Here is a 25,347-nt window from a genome sequence, read left to right on the forward strand (position 1 = left end):
TAGATTAGAATAATTAATAAGCGGATAGAATGGGTGTTTTCTTATTGCAAAGTCACATTGTGCTATCTCCTGAGTCAGTCCACCGAGGAGAATCAAACCTTTAATTTAAGCGTTGTAAATCCGTAGACTTACCGCTGCAGCAGTGGGGAACCAGCTGAGAGAAAAAATTAGCTAAAACATCTTTCAACTAATACCCTATTATTTCACATAGATATACAATGTTGAACAAACGTTTTTTTTTTTCCACACGTAAATGTTGCGTTTACAAGGGTTTTTGTGAAGTACAGATTCTTGTGTTAGTTATGTATCGCTTTCAGTTTCTGATAATTTGATCATAGTATGTTTATACTAAAATTAAAACATCACTTGTTTCAGTTTCTGAGAATTTGATCATAGTATGTTTATACTAAATAAAATTAAAACATCACTTGGACCGCTTCCAGTATAAATGTTATTTTATTTTTAGGTTATTCACGTGTAGTAATACAGTTTATTGATCAACGTAAAGAAAGTAGGAAAAAACAAGCTTAGCCTACACAATTTCGTCTTCTCTCGTGGCGAGTGTGAAAGCTCAGCAACACCTAGAATCTTTTGGGCCTTGCACACGAAACTACTGAAGTAATGTAGATAGTAGGTGGAGAAACAGTGTTTGTTGTACTGATTCACTAACGAATTCACTTGCAATCTGGTTTCACTTTGAGGCCATTCAAGAATTGTTCACCAAAGGTTTCTTTTCTTGAGCATTTTGTTTTACTTTGAAAAGAAAAGAAGTCCCATAAGACATCGATATCTTAAACTATTGCGCATTGTATGCAAGTCTGACTTCAATTGCGCAAGAGTTCATCAATACGCTAATCTTCGTAACGACGTTTATAGACGTCTGTTAGACAGCATTACTAATAGAAATATATGTCAACAAGTGCACGATATATTCATTGTTAGCCCTAACCACCAAAAGTATCATAGATAGTTTAAACACAGGCAATTGTATGTAGTCCAGTATCTGTCACAGAAACACCAACAGGTTGACAACAGATTGTTTCAAATACTAATTGATAAAAAATGCAATAAAGAAACATTGAAAATACCCATACTAAATTTTTTACACTTTCTTTAAGTTATATAAAGAAGATATTTGTTTAACACTTTAAGCATGACATACGTCAGTTCCATTTAACCAGTAGCTTTATTGTTCGCGGTCCAAACTGTTTTGGAGCTTGCTTCCTAAAGTGGACTCGTCCAATTAATTATCCATACAAACCTTATTTGTTTAAAAGGAATTCATATAACATTGTTACTAACTGTCTTTTAATAGCACATTTTTTATAATCGTGAATAATCGTATACAACATGATGACTTGCCGAGCAAACACGTGGGTCAAGGCTAATAAGAATTTTATAGCTTCATTAGATTTGGATGTAATGTTGTTCTATGACAAAAGAGAGCGCCTCATTTTTATTCTGAAAAATTACATTGATGTGAAGAATATAATTATAATTTTCTTCTTTAATTTTGCAGATTCCAATATCTATTAACATAAATAAGCAGGGACAAAAACAAAATCATTTGGGGCAATTTTCGAGTCATAACCATTATTTTGTAGGTATATAACTTATGTACCGATAGTTTCAGTTTCATGGAAGATTATATAAAGTTAATTATAAATTTTGGACTTATCGTAAGAAAATACGAAAGCATAAAAGATAATTCATTTTAAAATCATTTTCATAGAAAATAAAATCTTATTTTAGTTGTATTTATTTTCGCTTTTGCATCGTCTAAAATCACGATTATAAAGCGTAACTACACTTCAATTACTTAAGGCGTCAATTTTTTTTCACATATTATTAGGCGCTGTTCCAACAGCATGTGGAAACGTGCTTATACAATAACCTTTAAGAATAACAACGGCTGTTTCTTAAGCTCTTTTATTTGAAGACAGGCATTTGGTTTAACACTGTTATTTGTAAACAATAGGTTCAAGATTTGACATTCTTTATCAGAAATTTACTAAAAAAATACCTAAAAACCGGTCTGGGAAGTCTATTCAGATTTTATCACAGGGGAAATTGCGAAGGGTAGAAATTTACTTTTTAAAATAAATGTCAGATTGCTGAAATGAACTTTCAGATAGACTTCTGTCTTGGTTCTAAAAATCGATGATGTTTCGGGCTTTATGCTGAATATTTTACAGGAACCTTAAAGTAGACATGAAAACAAAGTCAGACTTCAGCATACGAGTCCAAAATGTCTCCCACTTTAAAATCCAGAATCAGAACAGTCCAAGCTAATATAGACTTAAAATGCCAGTTTCTAAACTGTTTTGTTAATTTTAAATTCATTAATAACCATATTAATTATTTAAATGAAGTATTAAAATGTTTTGATACCTAAAAACCTGATTCCTAAGCACCTTTTATTTTGTTTAAATACACCTTTTTTTCTAAATCACCGGTATGGTTTTAGCCACACTACTAGAGTGAAAATTGAGCATTTTAATAATCTAAATACCTTTGCCTCTATTATTAAGATGAAAACAAAACTGCTAAGGGTTCTAAACCCACAGTTCACATGAGAAGGAGATACAGTGTGGAAAGAACTCCATCTAACTTTTGATTGACGTAAATTAAAGGCCCAATTCTGAGATATTTCTGGAATCATTATCAATTTGACTTTCGATAATGATATGTAAAACTGGAATTAATAGAGAATGGTAATTAATATTTTATTTAAATCCTGAAAATATTTCGAACATACTAACTTGTCTGAACAATGTAGCTATTGTAATCTTTAAACACTAGTCCTATTCTAAGTAAATTTACTTCCACACTTTTACTTTGGTTACCATAAAAATAATACTTTAAATACATTTAAATTCTACAAGAGTAGCTGGGAAATATACATACATACGTTTGGTTATTTATAACCTTATTTGAAAAATACAACACCCATGACATACTTTATGTTAGAGTTCCTTGCTATTAAATTAACCTTCACGAAGTGTGAAAGGTTATAAGGTCTCTAACACTTTGAGTTCACTCTCATGAAGAAAGTTCCATGACAGTCAACATGTCAAATATATTTACAGCTCATTATAATAGAAAATAAAACATTCATAAACAATATTCAGATATGTATACACAATAAACATCCCATAATTACAATTTATGAATAATATGAAGAAATATAGGTCAATAAAACCACAAAAATTTTAAAATGCAAAGAAAAAAAAACAACAACAATAAAAAACAACACATTCTAAGACTAAAAATATTATATAGTGTAATATGATTTTAAATGTACCATTAGACGTGAACTTCATTAGTTTAAAGTGAGGCAAAAATGTTAAAATGCAATCATGAAAAAGAGACTTTAAGAAGATGTTTTTCTGACACTTTCAGCTGCCTATTTCTAATTTCAAAAAATTCTTAAGTACGATCAAATGATAAAATAATTAAAATTAACAGAATTTTACAAAGACTGTAGTTAAATATAAATAAAGAATAATTTTCACCTTAATATTCGTTGACAAAGTGTTCAGGTTAATTATCTTTAAAAGCATAAATTAAGAAACAAAAATTGTTTGCGTAGTTAGAGAAGACAAGTATCTTTAACATATAACATTTTATTCCCCAAGATTAACAGCAAAATAAGAGCTATTAGTCAAATTAAGGTCTAGAGTGGATTTTTAAAAATAACTTTTACCTGTTATGATTTTATAGCTTATTTTGTTTCAATAAAACAAAAATGATGCATATTAGTCAACTTGAACCTTAATGGAAAACTAGTACAATAGACGAATTTCATTAAAAGTTGTTTCGAACGGTAGAAACTTTTTCCAATTATTTTTAAGCTCACGGAACTTGGTTTCATTGTTTCATTTTTCGAACGGTGAACTTTAAATTAGGTATATTTGTTTTATCATTATCACTTTTCATATAAAATTCTTAAAAAACAAACAAACAAACAAACAGTACAGAGCCTTACATAAACACGTCCAAAAAAACTAAATAAAACTGGCAGTTACAAGAGAACTAACAATTTCATCCTCAAAAGAATCTTCAATAATCTCAAGTTGAAACTATGTTTATTTAAGAAAGTCTGGACGTTGGAGCTTGGGACAGTTTATAGTCTAAACATTCGCGTACGTACTAAATTGGCAATAATGTTACACTTTGAATATGTATCCTGCACAGTCTTTAATTTTTACCTTAAAAACACTAAAAATATCATAAAAATGATAAACTATGATAAAGAATAGTTAGTAGTATACATATCTAATAAACATGTTACTGATAATAAACATGCCACTGATTGGACTTGTGCTTCTTTTAGCCCTTCAGTGTTGCCCTTTCTCAACTTACTTTTCTCACTAAAACATTTGGCAATATACAATTAAGGTGTGATTATAAATGGTATTATGATATGGTTAGAAGTAATCAAATATGTGAATAAGAGTTCACATCATAAGATCAAAATGAAATAACTTGATGTGACATTTGTTGTGTTTAATGACGAACGACTAAAGTCCTGGAACAGAAACATGAGGAACATTTTTAATCACAGACTGAGTTACATATTAAAAAATTATTTTCTCTAACACACTAGCTACGTCATTAGAAGTGACTTTTTTTTTTCACCACCTCAAATACATCACGTGAAACTGGTTATGAATCTCGCTGCTTTTGGCAAGTACAAAAGATTCACATGTTAGCAGAAATGACGAAAACATCACTTGAACAATCTCGTTACTCCAGCCGTTTATAATTCTTACACAAACAATAAACAGAACTGATGTGACCAGTTTGTGTATATCTATATACAAACAAACACAGACACATACTAATATGGGTCAAGAGTCGAGCAAATAGTGTAGGACCACACACGTCGAGAACCAGGTCGGACGATCAAAATGTACCTAGTTTGTTTTATCACACTTGTACAGTTATTATTATTTGATTGCTTAACCCTAACTTTACACACATAGCAACATGAGTGACTCTTTTACCATAAAACACGTCAATCACAGCCTTATTATACGCTTTAAGTGTAGCTAGTGCTACTGTTGCCTTCTATTGTTACAGACTCATCACACAGCTTAAAGGTAGCTAGTGCCACTGTTGCCTTCTATTGTTACAGACTCATCACACAGCTTAAAGGTAGCTAGTGCCACTGTTGCCTTCTAGTGTTACAGACTCAACACACAGCTTAAAGGTAGCTAGTGCCACTGTTGCCTTCTATACTTACAGTTTCAACACAGTTTACGGATAGTTAGTGTTGCTGTTGCCTTCTGCAGTTACAGATTTACCATAAAACGTCAGGGTAGCTAGTATTCCTGTGCCTTCTATATCCACAGTCTCATCACATTTTAAGGATTGTTAGAGCCACTGTTGTCTTCTACAGTCACAATATACGGATAACTTGTATCGCTGTTGCCTTCTACAGTCAGAGTATGAGGATAATTTGTGTCACTGTTGCTTTCTACAATCACTGTATAAGGATAACTTGTGCCACTGTTGTTTTCTATAATCACTGTATAAGAATAACTTGTGTCACTGTTGCTTTCTATAGTCACTGTATAAGGATAACTTGTGTCACTGTTGCTTTCTATAATCACTGTATAAGAATAACTTGTGTCACTGTTGCTTTCTATAATCACTGTATAAGAATAACTTGTGTCACTGTTGCTTTCTATAATCACTGTATAAGGATAACTTGTGTCGCTGTTGCTTTCTATAGTCACTGTATAAGGATAACTTGTGTCGCTGTTGCTTTATATAGTCATTGTATAAGGATAACTTGTGTCACTGTTGCGTCTATTGTCACTGTATAAGGATAACTTGTGTCGCTGTTGCTTTCTACAATCACAGTCTCGTCAAACAGATTAAGGACTTTTATTTGTTATTTGTTGCAACAGTTTCTCTCGTCCGTTTTTAACATGCTGAAATGAAAACATATCTGCTCGTAAGCCCAAAATCCGGAAATATATTGTATGAAATTATCATTTTTTGCCAATGTTTGAAGTCTACTCATTACTTTGTTTATCGTTTTATTATTTCTCAAAAATAAAAAAGGACGTCTGTCAAGCTCGATCTTTTCACGTATTTGTTTAATTATACGATGGCCTGGATCTAGATGAGTAGCAAAGGTGATAATAAAAACTTCAAGCGGATGACGTCACGCTTCGAATCGTTCTTATGCCAACCAATCAAACCAAATGTTGGAGAAAATGAAACGTGAGCGAAACCTAATAGATGGTTTCGATGCTGTAGGGAAATGAGTGTTCGCAAAACTGAGAAACTTTGAGCAATGAAATGAGTAAACTTTGTGACTTGTGAGCATGAGAAATACCTGTAAGTGTAAAGCTTCTGTAGATTGCACAGTATATTTAGAAAGAGTAAAAACATAAACCGTACAAATTTTTAACATTCATACGCTAGTTAGCATATTTCTACTTCAATCCAACAGTCTTTGAAACGAAACTTCAACCAATATGCATCGTAGTTACATATTTCGTAATGACTTTTGGGGCTAAATTTTTAATTCAATATGTTTAACTTAAAGCAGACTATCCAATTGTATAATTCATACTATATATATCATACGGTTGTTGGTGCTCAATTTGAACAGTAGTAAAAATGGTTAATATAGTTCAACAAAACCGGCACAATCCTTTGTAACCATCGCCAACTACCTTTAAAGCTGTGTAAATTTTATACATAAGAAAAACACATACGTAACAGGCTCCTTTCTTAAATTTTGAAATAGTCCAAACTTAATAATAACATCTGTATTTAAACAAAGCAAAATCACGTATGAGAAACGCAATTCATTTTTAATAAAATATATGAACACATCTATTAATAAAGTGTTATCATAACGTTATCTTATAATTTTTAAGTTACACAAACTCATGTCACCATTGTTTCTTATCTTTCGGTATACCGAGTTTTAGCTACACTCTTTAAAATAATTAACTATCAATAAAATATATTTTCACATATGTGTATATGGTGTCAAGGTCCCATATTTCTTTTCCCTTTTTGTAATATAATACAAAAGAACACTAGGTTACTTCAACACTCATAAGTTAACAAAATCGTTTTTTTAAAAAGTTAATCAAATCGAATTGAAATTTAATACAAACTAATTCAAAAATACAACAATGTAGTCGTCCATTTTTACGTTTCAAGCGACACACAGCCATCATAATGAGTCTATATCTGATAATTTTGTATTATGTTTCAGTGCGTCGGTCACTCTTAGTCCAAAAATGGTTAAAACTTGTTTTAACGTTGCAAAACCATAACGCATCACATGATTTGATGTTAAAGACATTTTAAAACTGGTGTCACAACATAGAAGAGCTGGTATTAAGAGAGAGTAATACTGAACAGAAAATACCTTTTTCTTCAACATTCATAATTCAAGTAAAAAATACGTCTCGAATGTGGTCATAATTAATGGCACGTAAGATATATTTAGATTTTTCATGTTTGCCGACTGTGTGACTAGAGCTCCAAACAAATCCAATGTTATCAAATATAAACTCTTTTTGGTAGAAATTTCAAATCTATCATTGAACACCTGTTCAAATTTCAACACTTAAGAAAGATATAAGGTTTTCACCAATTTTCAAGAATCGTACTTCATTTTGGATCTCTCGCAAACGAATATATTAAGATTAGTGATACGCATCATTTTTTTATTTAACGTCATTGTCAGTTATCTTTTACTTGGATCCCCCTAGTGCCAAAGAGGCAAAATAATACATGATATCCTATAAAGCTTGCCCTAGATAAAACCTTGGCATAAATACCCCAAGGTTTCTAAAAAGGGCGTGGCCGCAAGAAGTTGACAGTACTTGCATGAAGGGCAACAGTATTTCCCTTTGAAGACATAATGACACATTGTCGCTTTTCCGTCCATAACTTTCATAAAACCTGCAGAAAAAAAGAAAACAAAATACTTTTATGAACGATTGCAAGCAATGAAACATACAAAAATTTTAACAGAATCATTCAACAGACAAAGTTTCTGATTATAAAAAAATATTAGCCTAAATTAATAGTAACTAGCGTAACATGAGTAACCGATGCGAAATCTGCATCCTTTATTATTAAAATGGTGAGACAGTTGTATTACTTATGAAATACAAATATAAAATAACAGAAATTTTATATTATCCGATGAAGGATATAGTTAAAGCAAATAAAAATATAATTTTGCTTTATTCAAACCTGCCTTTTTCTAGGACCACTAGAATAATTCACTTTCATTCATATTGGATAACTATTGTTTTATAAATTTACAAATTTCTGGAATGAAAATAATTTAACAATTCACATCAGACAGTTAAAATCCAGCGTTTAATCAGTTTCTCAAACCATGAAGCCTACTTCAATACTTTATTAATGCAAATGCAATCACTTTTAATATGTTGTAGAAATTTATAAAATTACTGACATAAACAATTGTGTTTAAAATTATCTACTTTTATGGTTAGCTTAGATACGGAAGGATGGATTCCATCTGGAATCTTTCACAAAACATGAACTACTTTTCAGTAAAATCAAAGATAAACAATGAGGTCAAGTTCTTTAAGTCACCTGGTTTTGATATTTTGGAGAGAGAATAGTTCAAAATTAAACTGGCCTGGCATGGCCAGGTGGTTAAAGGCACTCGACTCGTAATCCAATGGTCGCGGGTACAAATCGCTGTCACACCAAACATGTGTGGTGAAGAAACAGATAATGCGAAATAAATCCATTAGACTCTTACAAAGGTAGATAAAGAACATGTCTACGAATATTGTATGTTGAGGTGGTATTAAAAAAATTGTTGTTTGTTCTTGAATTTCGCGCAAAACTGCACGAGGGCTATCTGCGCTAGCCGTCCCAATTTAGCTGTGTAAGACTAAATGGAAGGCAGCTAGTCATCATCACCCACCACCAACTCTTGGGATACTCCTTTACCAACGAATAGTGGGATTGACTATCTGTTGAAGAGTACATAACTAGTTTATTTTTGAAGTGAAGTATTCAGAAATACAACAGACCTTACTTTTCAAAGACGAACAGAGCGACATGGTGGTCAATTACACAAACCTGTCTTAAAATCTTGGCACAGTTCCAGGGTGTACAGCAACTAGAGGAAATAAGACAATAATTTATGTTTATAAAAAAGATAAAAATATATAAAAATCACTAGATATGCCACTAACTTGTCCACCCAAAGTACCATATTTGTTTGCATTTTAATATCTTGAAAACAATACAACAGTTGAATTAAGAATAAAATTACGTCAAAGTTAGGACTAAATTATTGATTTTATGTTTGTAAATTTACCTTTAGCCTATTTTATTGTAAATAAATATGGTTATTCAGTTAGCCAAGATACACAATATTTCTTGAACTTTCTAAATAAAATACTTTAAGAATCATACTGCTTTTTACTTAACGGAAACAGGTCATCTCTGAAGCACAAATATGTATTATAACACAGATGTTTAAAACTATGAACATCACCTATAACATTTATATGTTTCACAGATCATTGCTTTTCATGGTTGGTATTCCAACCATTCACAATCCGTGTAATCTTATTCTTTCAAATTCACACAAACAACCTGAAAGAAGGAAAACTAAATACTAACAGTGAACAAAATTATGCATTGCTGTTCTGTTGCTGGCAAAATTATGCATTGCTGCTCTGTTGCTGGCCTTAGTTCCAATAATTTACTTTTCGAAGTGATAAAGTTTCGTAATAGGTGAATGTAATTTGTTTTTCAACTTGATAAATGTCATCACAAAAAATCGAATATCATGCATACACCTCAAGAAAGTAAACTGAGGATTACATTGTAATATAAAACAATTCTAACTTACAAATGTTTTATTATTATATTTAAATATAAAACACAACTCCTACAAGTAAGATAATATCGAACAGCACCAACTCCTACAACTGAGAATAATACTAAAATATCGAACAGCTCCAACTCCTACAACTGAGGATAATATTGAAATATAGAACAGCTCCAACTTCTACAACTGAGAATAATATTGAAATATAAAACCGCTCCAACTCCAACAACTGAGAATAATATTGAAATACAGGACAGCTCCAACTCAAACAACTGATAATAATATTGAAATACAGGACAGCTCCAACTCAAACAACTGAGGATAATATTGAAATACCGAACAGCTCCAACTCCTACAACTGAGGATAATATTGAAATATAGAACTGCTCCAACTCCTACAACTGAGAATAATATTGAAATATAAAACCGCTCCAATTCCTACAACTGAGAATAATATTGAAATACAGGACAGCTCCAACTCAAACAACTGAGGATAATATTGAAATTCCGAACAGCTCCAACTCCTACAACTGAGGATAATATTGAAATATAGAACTGCTCCAACTCCTAAAAATCCTAACATTTATGCCAATTTTTAGATACATATTTTTCTTGAGTGAAGTATTGGAAAAAAAATTTTCTGTTTCTCTCCAAGAAAAAGTTACAACACAGACTATCTGATATGCATATCATAGGTATCGAAACTCGTCATGAGCTTCCACGACGACAGCTTTCTCGTGCCAGTATCAATACTTGAGTCGCAAAGAAATATAACAGCTTGCATATCGGTTTCGTTTTCTGTCTGATTTAGGTATATGACAGTAGAACTGAAATGTCACAGAAAAGATTTTTGTACACGCGACTTTTGTCGGTTCTACAGACGGAAATCCTTCTTGATTATTTTATGTAGTATCGTGTACAGCACTTGAACGACTTTTAACACTACCCTACGTCCTCGTAAATTCTCAGATTTCACAAGACGCCTTACTTTGCTTAACACGGCTGGAATATGACTTGTTATAGGTCTCTTTCTGGATGATTCTTCACCCCAAATTGATATATGATCCTTTATTTTCTTAAACAATTAAGCGTAAGGATATTTCTATTTTGAAACGTTTAAATCCTTGATCTAAGTAACATCCTTACAATCTGAGTGCGTAAATATTTTACGTTTTAAAGGGTCGTTATACCCTTACCAAAAGCGACTAACGTTCTAGGAATCCGCACAACCTCTGTCACATTTTAGTTCTGATACATGCCATTCCGCAGCAACCTTGTATCAGTTGTGATCGTTGTTCGACTTGCTGATTTACATACTCAAAGTCGTTTTAATATAACCCAATCAACTTTGTATTTTCTCAAAACGTTTTAATTTTAATACATAAAAAATGTTTTAAATATAAATACTTTCGTAATCTACTTATTAAGTCTTTATATATACATCAATCTCCTATTCTGTTTTTCTTAACATTCCAGTGATGAAAGGTTAAAGTGTTAGATAAAGCTTCTAACAGGCCAAATAAAGTTAGTGTTAATTTTTTGAGGAAAACATAATCTTTAACGAACAATGCATTATATAATGTATCACAGTTCGAGGGAACTATGGTTGTCATGGAAACAGAGGCTCGTGCTATTAATGAGCTATAGAAGGAGGGAGGTATATATACAGAATTTAATTCAAACAATATATAAGAATGACGCTGAGAGAAATATACAAAACATTCAATTTAAAAGCGAATGTACAAAAAAGATTATTTCTCCTGAAGTCAAACTAATCAACAGCTCGCGAAGTTTTATACTCAATTTTTTCAGGCCTACGTGTGGAATTACTGCATTAAGTATTTTAATTAAAAAGAAGAAAAAACAACCTTAGTTTAAAGATAAAGAAGATATATATACGAAAAGTTTACATCATATATTCTGCAGCGAACAAGATGCAATTGTTTCAAATACTCCTTTACTGTCGTCTCAAAGAGATAAATATAAAAAAGTAGTGATTGTTATTAAGCCTAAAGCTACACAATGTGCTATCCGCGTTGTGTCTATGGCGGGTATTGAAATGCGATCTTAGCGTTATGAGTTTTAAGAGTTATTCCTAAGCTACTGACCTCGTTTTCACAATGGTTTTCCATTCATCTCCATCCACTTTTCTTTTGTTCTACCTTTTAATAGCACGAGACTTGTACGACATACACATCACAAACTAATTTAAAGTATTTTTGCTTTATTATAACCCATCAGTGTAGGTGATTGTTTCACAGTGCAGTGTTCTCGTTCGCCTTAAAGATGACCAATTTTATTGAAGTCCTGTGATAATACTGATCTACAAATGTCTGAAATCAATACCATGTTGTTGTTTTTTTTTTTGTTTTTTGTTTGGGGGGGCTTTTATGAGCGTGAAGAATTGTTCCATTATATCCTGGAAAAACACTTGCCACCAGGATGGAAATATTGTATTTTTGTTTGTTTTTTAATTGTTTGTTTTTGAATTTCGCGCAAAGCTACACGAGGGTTATCTGTGCTAGCCGTTCCTAACTTCCTAAGCCGTTCCTAAGAATGTAAGAATAGAGAGAAGATAGTGAGTCATCACCACCTACCGCCAACTCTTGTGTTACTCTTTTACCAACGAATAGTGGGATTGACCGTCACATTATAACGCCCCCACGGTTAAAAGGGTGGGCATGTTTGGTGCGACAGGAATTCGAACCCGGAACCCTCAGATTACGAGTCGAGCGCCCTAAACACCTGGCCATGCCAGGCCGCAATACTTTGAAAAAAAGACAATAGATAACAGCAAGAAGATGCATTATATATTGTATTTTACTTTTAAAAGAATCAAATCCCTTAACTTTTGCCATAGGAGTATTCTCCCTCACCACTCTACCACCTCAAGCATATTTTAGCAGATACCTCATATATTCATTTTATACTCAGTAAAAATAGAGTGAAACTATACTTAACATACCACACTACATATTTCTAGCAATTAACGAGTTTATGCTTTAATAACCACTGAAGTCGCGCTTTCTTGTTTGTATCGAAATGAACGATTTTCGTACTTGTTTCCAGTCCTCAAGCCACAGCTACGTTAGTTGACAAGTACGCATTTGCTTAGGTCCAAACCCACTTATAAAACGTGAATATCAGAATACATAACATTTGTAAATCATTCTATGGATATGTATATATAGACATGTATATAAAGTAAATATTCTTATTATATTCTACATCCTTCTTGTTCGAAACTTAATATACAATTTGTATTATTATTTTGATGCAATTCTCTACCAAAATTGCGAAGCTATTCTGCCTGGCTTGTTTATTTTTGCACGCGAGGTTAAAGACCTGGATTGCATATAAAAACGAAAATTTTCTACGTATAAAATAAAATTCGCTTGTAGATAAAACACTAAAATTTTAATGGACTACCAGTATTCTAAATACCTGGAGTAAAGTTTTGCAAATTAAAGTGGCGTAACTCGACTTCACATTAGTACGTACGAAGTAAATTCATAAACATTATTTTCCCATCCACATTCTATTAATATTCGTGAGACAGAAAATTAAGTCTTTTTTTTTAATATGTGCACAAAACAAATTAGCAATCAACCATAGCAACTTTTTTAAATAGAGAAACAGCAGAGGTGTAGTCACGCATGTATTTTTATACAACTATATTTAGGTCCATCCCACGTGATGAATTCTGATTTTGAGCGACAAATCTTCATCTACTTAAAGTCCTATATAACATTTTCCTGGGCTCAAGCATGCGTAATTTCCATAGCATTTAATACGCTTAAGGATATTTCTCGCTTTAAATACTTTGGCTTATGAACCCAGGTTTATAGTATTGATGCAGCTTTAGGTTTAGTTAGGACTAAAAGGCTATTGATAAAAGCAGAACAGAAGTAGAATTTACATTCTCATACATAATGGATTTCGAAGATAACTGATTGGTTTGGCTTGTTTTGAATTTCGCGCAAAGCTACACGAGGGCTATCTGCGCTAGCCGTCCGTAATTTGGCAGTGTAAGATTAGAGGGAAGGCAGCTAGTCATCACCACTCACCGCCAATCGTTGGGCTATTCTTTTACCAACGAAAAGTGGGATTGACCGTTACATTATAACACTCCCACAGCTGAAAGGGCCAGAATGTTTGGTGTGACGGGGATTCGAACCCGTGACTCTCACATTACAAGTTGAGTGCCCTAACCATTTGGCCATGTCGAGCCAAAAAACATGTTTCGCGCAGCGAAATGAAAAGAAGGTAAACAATCAATAGAAGCTCGAAAATGGCAGAATGGCGTATGTAATAAATTTTTATATACTTAATAAGAATTAGCAATTAATTATTAATTAATTGGAAAAAAGTGACGATCAATACATAAAATAGGATATCAAAGAAGCAGACACTGATTTTGAAGGAACAATTATCGAAGATTATAAGATACCAAATTATGGCGTTTAAGGTTATAAAATAGTCTACAAGGCTATAGTTTCATTGGTAAATATATAATTGATCAACCTAAAGACTTATGATGGTTTTTGCTTCTAGAGATTTTTAACATTCCTAGGAATAAAAAGCAATTTACATAAGGAATGTCTTATGTAATAGAAGGAATTAAAACATCGTTGAAAACGAATTCTTCAGTAGACAGTGCAGCTCAAACTTTAATCGAAATTAAACGACGTCATTTAACTGGCGTATTTAATAGGCTAATTGTAATTGTTAAGATATTTTGGCACAGAGAAAGAAACCATGGTTTTCACGGTACATTTACTAAACTAAGAACGCAGTAAATGATATTTTGTTTTTAATTTGCAATAAATGGAATTGATACCAAAGCCTGATTCCATAACTAATGAATTCGCCAAAGTAAATTTTCATTAACTGAGTCTTGAGGTTCAGAATAAGCTAATTCAGATGTTATTTTGAAAACTCGTTTATGCAGTTTTAAAAATCAAACGTAAAAGTTGTAGTGTGTAATGATGAACTGTAGATCTTACTTTAGTCACCAGGAGCAGATAGAAGGAGAATGTTGAAGAAAATTTAACCTCCTTCATTAACACTGAGAATACCACGGGTTCTACTCTCTGAGAAGTGATTATTTTTTAAGAGTTTACAAAACATGGAATATTTCCAGAAGTTTGCAGATGACAGATGTCACAATAGCGACACAAATAAAACTGTTCAACACAAAGGGTTCAATGTTAATTACTGGAATTACTTAAGAAGGTATTTTTCGCTCCTTGTGGCCGCCACTCCTGAAGCTTCATGATACTGCAAGATCTTGCAACTGATCAAAGCTTTTTGGGGTTTTCTTCAATTAATATACACTTTTCTCTGCAACATCAACTTACGTATGGGCAATTTAAAGTCCTTTATCAATATTATTCTAATACCTATTTCTAATACTAGGTGGGGCTGTAAAGCTGAAAATTGAACAGTGGATTCCAAAATGAAACAGTACTGACAGCATTAGTGACATTGTTTGTTTGTTTTTGAATTTCGCGCAAAGCTACATGAAGGCTATCTGCGCTAGCCGTCCGTAATATAGCAGTATAGGACTAGAAGGAAGGCAGTTAGTCATCACCACCCACCGCCAACTGTTGGGCTACTCTTTTACCAACTAATAGTGGGATTGAACGTCACATTATAACGCCCCCATGGCTGAAAGGGCGAGCACGTTTGGAGCGACGGGGATTCGAACTGTGACCCTCAGATTACGTGTCGAACACCTTAACCCATCTGGCCATGTATCAGTTGGTGGAAACTTTTGTAAGAGATCTATAAACGAGCAACATACTCATCACGTGATGAGTTAAGCCGTTAACATAAGCATCGGGTCTACAGTAGTTGGTGAGATATTCAAGGGCTGTGCTTCACGGTGAATCACGGATAAGTTTGGCAGGTTATAAAGCTAAAATTCGGGTTTCGATACACGTGTTGGGCAGAGCACAATAGCCCTTTGTATAGCTGTGTGGTTAATGGTAAAACAAACACTTCCAAGAAATGTACATATGGACGTTTTGTTAAATAACATTTATGAAAAACGCGAAAACGGCCATTTCACGTGAACCATTCCCAATAGCTTATCTCATTTGGGATTTACATCAAAATCTTTATTGTATCCAATATAACCGTTCGCTGTTTATTCCACAAAAAATTATTACAGTCGTGCACATAACTAATGGCAGATCAACATCTGATGTTAAGTCAATTTTAATCTTCCAAACCATGTTAATTGTTTGTCTCTAGTTTTTGCAACTATTATATATATATATGTATACACACACACACACACATATATAATATATACATAAATCAGGGTTAGGCAGTTAGTTACATAAAATAACGAGTGGATCGGATAGGGCTATCCAACGTTGAGGTGAAAAAAAATTCAAACCTTCCAAAAGTACTATTCAAAACAAATAACATTGAAAGCATTTTCCTTTCTACAAAAAAATGTGTTTAAATGGTGTCTAACACCTGTTTGTTATGCAGGTGTTGTGACATAAATTTCCAATAAATAAAATAAACAAGCGAATTGTTAAGTAACTCACACGAAACAGGCATGAATGGTTGATGAACCTGCATTGTGAGAGCTTGTTGATACGGTGTAGTACTTGGCTGGTACATGGGGAGTCCGCTCTTGTCAGGTGCTGGCCTTTTGGTACAAGGGACCATACCAGGAAAAGCCTGTAAAATAAAAGAAATATTTTCAAATTGTATGAAATAATACCATCACCAAGAGCTAAACACAAGTAAATGTTGAATGGTTTAAAGTGTTTGACTGTTACTTGTAATAGAGACGCCTTACGCGTACACTAGTAAAAAAATAGTTTGTTAATAACTCTGAGGAGACATTCGCTCTATCAGTATGTCATTTACGCTACACATTTAAAGACACAAAAATAAATACAATAGGACACTGAAGTTTTTGAAGAAAAAGTTAAATGAAATCCTAGGTTTGAGTAGTTTCTTAACAAGGTAACAATAACTTATTTTTTATCATGTTTAAAAACAGAAACAAATAAACGACACTTTCCAGTTATGTGTATCTTAATACACAAGTATGTAACAAGCCAATGTCTGTCTGTTCGTGAAACTTTTCCCACAGTTTAAGATCGATTTGGATGAAACTTTTCAAAAATTTCCAGCACCATAAGGGAAAGTTACTAACAACGTTTTGTTACAATTGGAATTTTGTAGAAAAACGTTTATTGAGTGCACGTGTTCACTTTGTATTTTAAATAAATAAATCAATAGCAACTTTACATCGTGCCAAACCGAAAAAATGTAATAAAATGATCCTTACAATTTTTTCCCAATTCGCTACCTTAATGGATAAATTGTACTTCCTTCCTCTTAACACGTCTATTAGGAGTGAATTGGTGTTTTTACATTAATATTTGTTGAATATTAAAAGTAAGATAAGTCTGAAAACTCCCAGAGAAGACTGTTTTGGACGTATATTTTCCAGACAAGTTTTCATTTCTTAATTGATAAAATGTTTAGTGAAATACAGCGTCTTCAACTATATATAATAGCTGCTATTAAGGCCTATCTATAAAACCACATTCTCAACATCGTTAATCAGGCAGCTGACAACCTATTATGTTTCTGCTGTCACCTTTTTATGTTTAGTTTTCAACTTCGATACGAATGATTTCACCTATGATTTGGTTGGGAAGGTCGAAGCATCATGATAGTCAGCAGTAAGATGAGTAGACAGGAACACTTTGAAAGCAGCTAAAAGTATAATATTATTTTCAGCTTGATGCACAATATCTACAAGGTGGTTCTAAACAGTTCCTGAACACCTCTGTGTGTAATTTGGAGACTTCCACGTTTCTTGTGCTTGGGCGTTAAGCTCATGAAATGCTGACAGATTTCAGTCACCTTACCATTTAAAATCACATTTTGCAGCCCCAGTGCTAAGTAAGTGTGAGAAATACCTTCCTTTTAGCCAATAAAAAGTCTAAAAAAATGTAGTTCAAATTATGAGAAACCGAATTGGGTATTTCTTTTTTCGTTGTTTCTTGAACAAAATTGTCCCCCATTGGATCGTGATGGGCCTATTAATAAACTACATTATTTTCTATATTTATTATTATTATCAACAAAGTTATTTTTTTAAAATAAAGCTTCTAAAACTGTGGTAAAGTGAGGTAAATGCAGAATTTCAAAGTGACTCCCACAAGTGACTTTTTTTGCTGGAGTAATTCTCCAGTGTACGATATGAATAGAATTGTTCTGTGACAGATGCAATTTTGTTTTGTTTGGTTTGTTTTGGATTTCACGCAAAGCTACACGAAGGCTATCTGCGTTAGCCGTCTCTAATTTAGCAGTGTAAGACTAGAGGGAAGGCAGCTAGTTATAACCACCCACCGCCAACTCTTGGGCTACTCTTTTACCAAAGAATAGTGGAATTGACCGTCAAATTATAACGTTTCTACGATTGAAAGAGCGAACATGTTTCGTGTGACGGGAATTCGAACCTGCGACCCTCGGATTACGAGTCGAGTGCTTTAACAGCCTGATCATGCCACGCCTTGGAATTTTACAGTAACTCGACCTTTATTATAAGTTACACAAGTAATTGTTTACTTGATTATTAGTATAAGGTGAACAAACACATCGAAAATCACGTTACCAAAAACTGTCAAAGGTAAAAGTGACGGTGAAAGCCTGAAACTTTGGGAAAGAAAAATGAAAAGTCAGGATTGAAGTTACAAAAAGAAAAAGCATTAGAAAGATAGGCTTGTTGACCAAGTTATGAAGCAATACTTAGTGCAAAAAGCCATATATATATATATAAAAGTATCAGGTTTCTCGCCAAGATGCAATTAAAAAAAGTCGTGAGTAATTTCGTGACAGAGAAGCACACCGTTCAGCTTGTCAAGATTCTGACTGAACAGTCGCCCGTGAGGGGGCGTGTCTGGATTTTATGTATATTGTTCTTCTAATTTGTTAATATAGTAAAACATAACATAGAAGTATTATAATTAATCATTTTAGTGTAATTGGACAAATGTACAAGTTGAACAGCATTTGTCAGTTGTACTACAGTTGCCCAGTAGTTATAAATTATTGGAAGGGGCGACTCCTCCAATCATCCGGTCGGAAACATCTCTTAAGAGTTCTGCTCCAACACCCTCGAAGAATCTAGATGGATTATCCACAAATTGTTAATTTTCATGGCGCCTTTTCTTAGGTTTTGTTTTTTCCATTATAATAAATTATTATGTTCATTGTATGGAAACACTATTTCATTTGAAGCTAAAGCACCTACTTGCAACCTAATTTAATCACGCCAGTAGTTCTTGTCTGATTAGCCTAGGAATGTGCAATTTTCTACTTTAAAGCGTAGTACCATTAATACTTTATAGTCCAAGACGTCCAATTTAGGCTGTGATTTCTTTTGAAAAATTGTCACATTTCTCTGAAGTAGAGGAAACTTTAGTTAGAGATTGTAGTTTCATTTCTGCTCTGGACGTGATTATTAAATGGATATTTGATATGAATACAAGCACATTTAAATGTTTTCTGGAAAACACCACAATCTTGCTCCAAACGAGTTGTATTTCTGAACACAACCCATGAATAATGTAGTTTTCTGAGCTATCTAGGAGTCCGTTTTTGGCAACATCTTCAAAAGTATGCTTGCTGCAACAAAGCAATGGTAACTATAGACACATTTTACTGTACAAAAGTTATGTTGGTAACAAGCTAGAGAACAGCATACAGACAGTACAAATGTACACTAGCAGTTATAGTATTTAATTTATTACAGTTAAAAACATCTTCTAATGTATAGGGTTAAAATATGAAAGGCCATTAACAGAAGTTGTATCAGTAATTTTTTCTATTCATTTAAACTGATGAAGTGTATAATACATTTAAATTAATATGAGACCAACTACCCCTAATATCCCTAAAGAAAATTTATCATCCCTTAATTTTGGTACCATATGGTACATGCATACAAAATATAATAATGCTACTAAAATGGAAATAAAATAAATGTCGTTAACTTTTATTTCCTAAGTGAATTGAAGACGTTCTAACAAGAAATTATGTATTTTCACTTGACTGTTTCAGAATGCTTCAGGCATTTTATAAAAACAAACATTCAATCTAAGGTAAATGTAACGGAGTATGGAAAACAAAAACAGAACAACTTAAGAATTGCATATTGTAAAATTTCACACGATATTTCTGGTTTTTCAAATCATTATTTGTTTTCAATTGTTTGTTGGATTTCATGTAGAGCTACACGAAGGCCATCTGTGTCAGCCGTCCCTAATTTAGCAGCGTAAGACTAAAGGGAAGGCAGCTAACCATTACCACCAATTCTTAAGTTACTCATTTACCAACGAAGAGTGGGATTCACCGTAACATTACAATCTCCCCACGGCTGAAAGGGCGAGCATGTTTGGCGTGACATGGATTCAAATCCGCGACCCTCAGATTACGAATCAAGCTCCTTAACCACCTGACCATGCCAAGCCATTTGTTTTTAAAATATATTAATATTTGTATTGCTGTATATTTTTACTCAAACAACTCAGTTACAAAAGTTTGATAAATTACGATTAAAACTTTCGATTCGTGGCGTCAGCTAGTGGATAATCGTTTTCATGAGCAGAATTTCTAAGCGATATACAATTGCACATCTGTTTTAGTTTTATATGGATACTCTGTTTAACGATATAGCTACAAAATTAGCTATATGTAAAATGTAACAGACATACAACTAGGGGGAGGCAGGAAATCAGAAAAGTTAATATTTTGTTCAACGTTCTTCTTCTGTGGCAACGTTTATTTAGTTTTACGTCTAACGTAAAACTACTTTTACTACTTACTTGAACTTGCTATACAATTGTATTGCATTATTATAATCAAAAAGCCCTTGACCATATTTCAAAAGAAATATAAGATGTAAAATGGTTATTTGCTTATTTTTTTAATTTCGCACAAAACCACATGAGGGCCATCTGCTCCAGCCATCCTAAATTCATCAGTGCTAGACTGATGGGAAGAGTGCTTGTCATCACCACCTACCGCTAACTTTTGGACTACTCTTTTACCAGCTAATAGTGGAACTGACCGTACATTATAATGCCCCAATTGATGAAAGGGAAAGCATGTTTGGTGCAACGGGAATTCGAACCCGCGACCCTCAGATTACGAGCCGAGAGTCAGAACCACCTGGTCATGCCGAACAGTATAGAATTATATGTTTCTTTGTTTGTTTTCGAATTTTGCGCAAAGCTACACAAGGGCTATCTGCACTAGCTATCCCTAATTTAGCAGAGATAAACTAGAGGGAAGCCAGCTAGTCAAAATGTTCGCGCCAATGTCTGGGATACTCTTTTAACAACGAATAGTGAGATTGACTGACACATTATAACGCTCCCACGGTTGAATGTGTGAGCATGTTTGATATAATGAGAATTCGAACCCGCGATTCGCAAATTACGAGTCGAGTGCCCTAACCACCTATTATAATATGAATGTTCTATTGTAGCAACTATGCAAATATATAAAGGTTTATACAGATATTATGAAATATCTATAAAACGCATTATCTCAAAACAATTCCAGTCACGGAACTTAAATGTAATTCAATTATTAATTGAATTGATCGTTAGGTATAGAATCCAAATAATGCGATTCTGACGGTACACGGTAAACGTAAGCTTTCTGCGAATACCCTTAACTCTGGAATTGGGAAATTGGAAGGAATGCAGCTAGCTAATTAACTTTACCTTATGCTGACTCTTGGACCAATCACTTCTAATTGAATAATGAGAGTTGACTGTCGTTTTTATAACGCATCTATGGCTTAAAGTGCGAAATGCGATATTGCACAAAGGAGACGTCAATCCTGAACCCCTGGATTCACAGTCGGGCATTATAATGACCAGGTCACGTTCGGCTGTGAAAATTAGATACTAATATGCGTACGTAGCCAGTGTGTAGTTTTATAATAAAAAAAACCAACAACAACAAAGAAACATTTGAATTTAGCACATCTAATCATGCCCCCTTCAATACATGAATAATAAGGTATAACCCTACAATATACGGGTAAAAAAAGGATATGTTTTCACTTCAGAAATACGGGCAGAAACTAAATAAAGTCGATACGAGTAAAATTTGAGCTCGTAAAATATGTTAACTCGTTAATGAAATAAAGGTTTGAAATTGATACGTTTAGCAAATCGACATGAAGTAGTGACATACAAAAATAAAATAATCACGTGTTCATGTTATGTAAGGTCCATGTTTCTGCACTCTGATCAGGATAAGAACACAGTAACGTAATGCTGAAAGACATAATTCAAATCCATTTCATTATTGTAAAATGATTTTAATAATCTAAAATTATAATGTATTTGTACTTAAAATGTACATTTATTTCCGTAATGTATTTAATTGTATACTTGAGCAATGAACTAGCCGAAAAGGATGGTAGTGAATTATTACTGAATTCACAGAAGTGTTACTAATAATATTAAAATAGATATACGATTTAATGTGAAACAGCGACCATTTGCGAGACTGTAGTTATTGTAATAATTCAAATAAAATATACAATCTAAAAAAAATAATTAAATTTACAAAGAAAAACATCTACAATATTCGGAAAGAGAACAGGAATATTATAATAGGATAAGTTAGTGCTTACATCAGAGTGTTCTTAGATATTCATTAGATTTACGTCAGGAGATTTAATGTTGTTATTTTTTGTACAAGTGTGAAGTATTATCATAGATAAATTATACAAAAAAGCAAAAATCTCTAATACTAAAAGGTTTTGATCTTTTTATGTGAATAATGCAAGTTTTCTATTTCAAGTAAAAGTACTACATTGAGAAAACATGTGCAAAACATTTACAAAATAAGAAAGAAATGGAAAACAAGACAGAAGGCGTAAGGAAGGCAGTGAAACATTGGCCTACCATAGAAGCGGTGTTTACTCTACTTTGGGCAGCCTTTAGCTGTGACTGCAAGTGAAGTGGAGGGTGAAAGTAGCGGCAGGGATCCCGCGTGCACCTCCCTTTCATGAAATCCATACAGACTGTCACCATGCCTTCCACAATGTCCACAGCCACGTGCTCTTGGGGGTGAGCGAAGCGGCACTCGGTTTCTGTCCTTTTACAGTTGCCGCGTTGGTATTCTCGGCAAACCTAAAGGTAAGGGAGAGGCAAGGCAGGAGAAACCGTTTTAACAAAGCCTGCGCAAACAGCCATAATAGCAACAGGCAATACAGGAAACAGCAGAGGATCGTGCAAGGTTATCAAAATGAAGAAGCAGCAGATATACAAATACAACGAAAAGGGTGAAAAACCAGGCTAAAACTTACTATATAAGATTTTGTCAGTTGCAATTGTAAAACAACAAGGGAAAGTAAACTGTGCTTTGGGAAAAGAATTGATTAGTTTTGTGCTATTTACTTCCATGAATAAAATAAACAAAAAACAGGTCCAATAAAAATAAGATTGAATCATACTTGTGTGTAATACTTCTAAGATCCCACGATATATATATATTATTGTATACACACCATTGCTTCCTTTACTAATTAGATAAACTATATTACTCTGGCAATACTTACGATACTGGTAGCCAATACGAGAAATCTCTAGAAAAATTATTGAAGTAATTAGCCAATATTTTCAATACTTACCGCGCCGAGGTCAACATCTTTAACACTTCTGAGAACAATGACCAGCAACTTGACCATTTACTGCATTCAAATCAGTGGTCAACATCTTGAAGATTTAATGCACAGAGGTCAATTTACATCATTTCGAGCATCTACTACACTGAGGTCAATGACAAGCGTCACGAAGATTGACTATGTTAACGTCACATGCCAGAATCTTGGACATTTGTTACACTGAGGTTAATGAACAACATACTGAGGATCTCGAAGAACAGTACCTGTACTAATGTCAATCACCAATGGCTTGCTATACGGTAGTCAATGTTTAATATGTTGAATACTTTTGAGGTCAATGGCCAACATTTTGAACTATTAGTGGCCAACATCATCAGCATTTTCTGTACTGAGTTTGATAGCCAATAACTTGATAATTTAATCCACTGAGATCATCTTCAACCACCTTGAATATCAACTGCACTGAGGTCAATGGCCATCAACTTGAATACAAACTACACCATGGTCAATTGCAAACATCTTGAGCATCTACCGCACTGAGGTCTTGAATACTTACTGCACCGAGGTCAATAGTCAATATCTTTATCATTGACTATTCAAATTGCCAAAAATGTTCACAAGATTGTCATTATTTTAAAATTCAATAAACTGCCACAGAATAAAGTATCATAAGAACAATGTTTCGGTCTACTTATCATTAGGCTACCCTAACTGTTGATTAATAAAGTATCATAAGACCAATGTTTCGGTCTACTTATCATTAGGCTACCCTAACTGTTGATTAATAAAGTATCATAAGACCAATGTTTCGGTCTACTTATCATTAGGCTACCCTAACTGTTGATTAATAAAGAAGATTCCAAAAAAAATATTACTTGCTTCTCAATTTTTGCTTTAGTAATACATGGAATATATAGTTTATACAAATAGTAATATATTCTGTGCGTTTTATAAATGCTTACATAAAAGAGGTTTGTTCCAACTTTCTCACGTGACCAGGATCAATTTAGGAGTATCACTACTCACTAGTAAGATGTGTTTAGTTACATGACTTGGTAAGTATAGAGGTGTATACTTATCATTAGGCTACCCTAACTGTTGATTAATAAAGTATCATAAGACCAATGTTTCGGTCTACTTATCATTAGGCTACCCTAACTGTTGATTAATAAAGAAGATTCCAAAAAAAATATTACTTGCTTCTCAATTTTTGCTTTAGTAATACATGGAATATATAGTTTATACAAATAGTAATATATTCTGTGCGTTTTATAAATGCTTACATAAAAGAGGTTTGTTCCAACTTTCTCACGTGACCAGGATCAATTTAGGAGTATCACTACTCACTAGTAAGATGTGTTTAGTTACATGACTTGGTAAGTATAGAGGTGTATACTTAAGAGAAAACAACAACAATGATATCTAAATATAAAGAGACATTGAGTTACTTATATTTACTACTTAATATAATGCTCAGTGGAATATGCTGTGAATTTGTTAATAAACTGAATTTGAAACACACGCATATTTTTGTTTCTTAGGAAATTAAGATTAAACGAAATGTTAAAAATACGAGAATGCTTTACTAAAATTAGCAGTTTTAATTTCAGTAATTTCTTAAACATCTCAATAAATAAAAAAGTTTTGATTAGATTTCCAAGAGAATCAGTAAAACAAGGACTTGCAACAGTTTTTGAGACAAAATATTTGAAGATAATATTTATAGGAAAGAATAACAAGTCTGTTTAAATATACATAGATATACTTGTGCAACAGACGAACATTT

General features: G+C 33.2%; 1 protein-coding gene across 3 annotated transcripts in view; it reads right to left on the reverse strand.

The window, feature by feature from the left end:
* Window positions 1-437: 437 nt before the first annotated feature.
* Window positions 438-25,347, reverse strand: part of LOC143243971 (muscleblind-like protein 1) — a 198,567-nt gene continuing 173,657 nt past the window's right edge. The window contains exons 5-8 of one of the 3 annotated variants that reach the window (XR_013024822.1): window positions 22,840-23,067; window positions 16,432-16,567; window positions 9,060-9,148; window positions 438-7,944 (exon numbers count right to left, since the gene is read on the reverse strand). Coding sequence is in view for 2 of the 3 variants with exons in the window: in XM_076487874.1 (XP_076343989.1) it covers window positions 9,114-9,148; window positions 16,432-16,567; window positions 22,840-23,067 (399 nt within the window). In the remaining variant the exon portion in view is untranslated. The remainder of the gene's footprint in view (window positions 7,945-9,059; window positions 9,149-16,431; window positions 16,568-22,839; window positions 23,068-25,347) is intronic. The other 2 variants (XM_076487874.1, XM_076487875.1) reach the window with 2 other exon arrangements.

This window comes from Tachypleus tridentatus, chromosome 2, assembly GCF_004210375.1.
Source record: "Tachypleus tridentatus isolate NWPU-2018 chromosome 2, ASM421037v1, whole genome shotgun sequence".
NCBI classification, from domain to species: domain Eukaryota; kingdom Metazoa; phylum Arthropoda; class Merostomata; order Xiphosura; family Limulidae; genus Tachypleus; species Tachypleus tridentatus.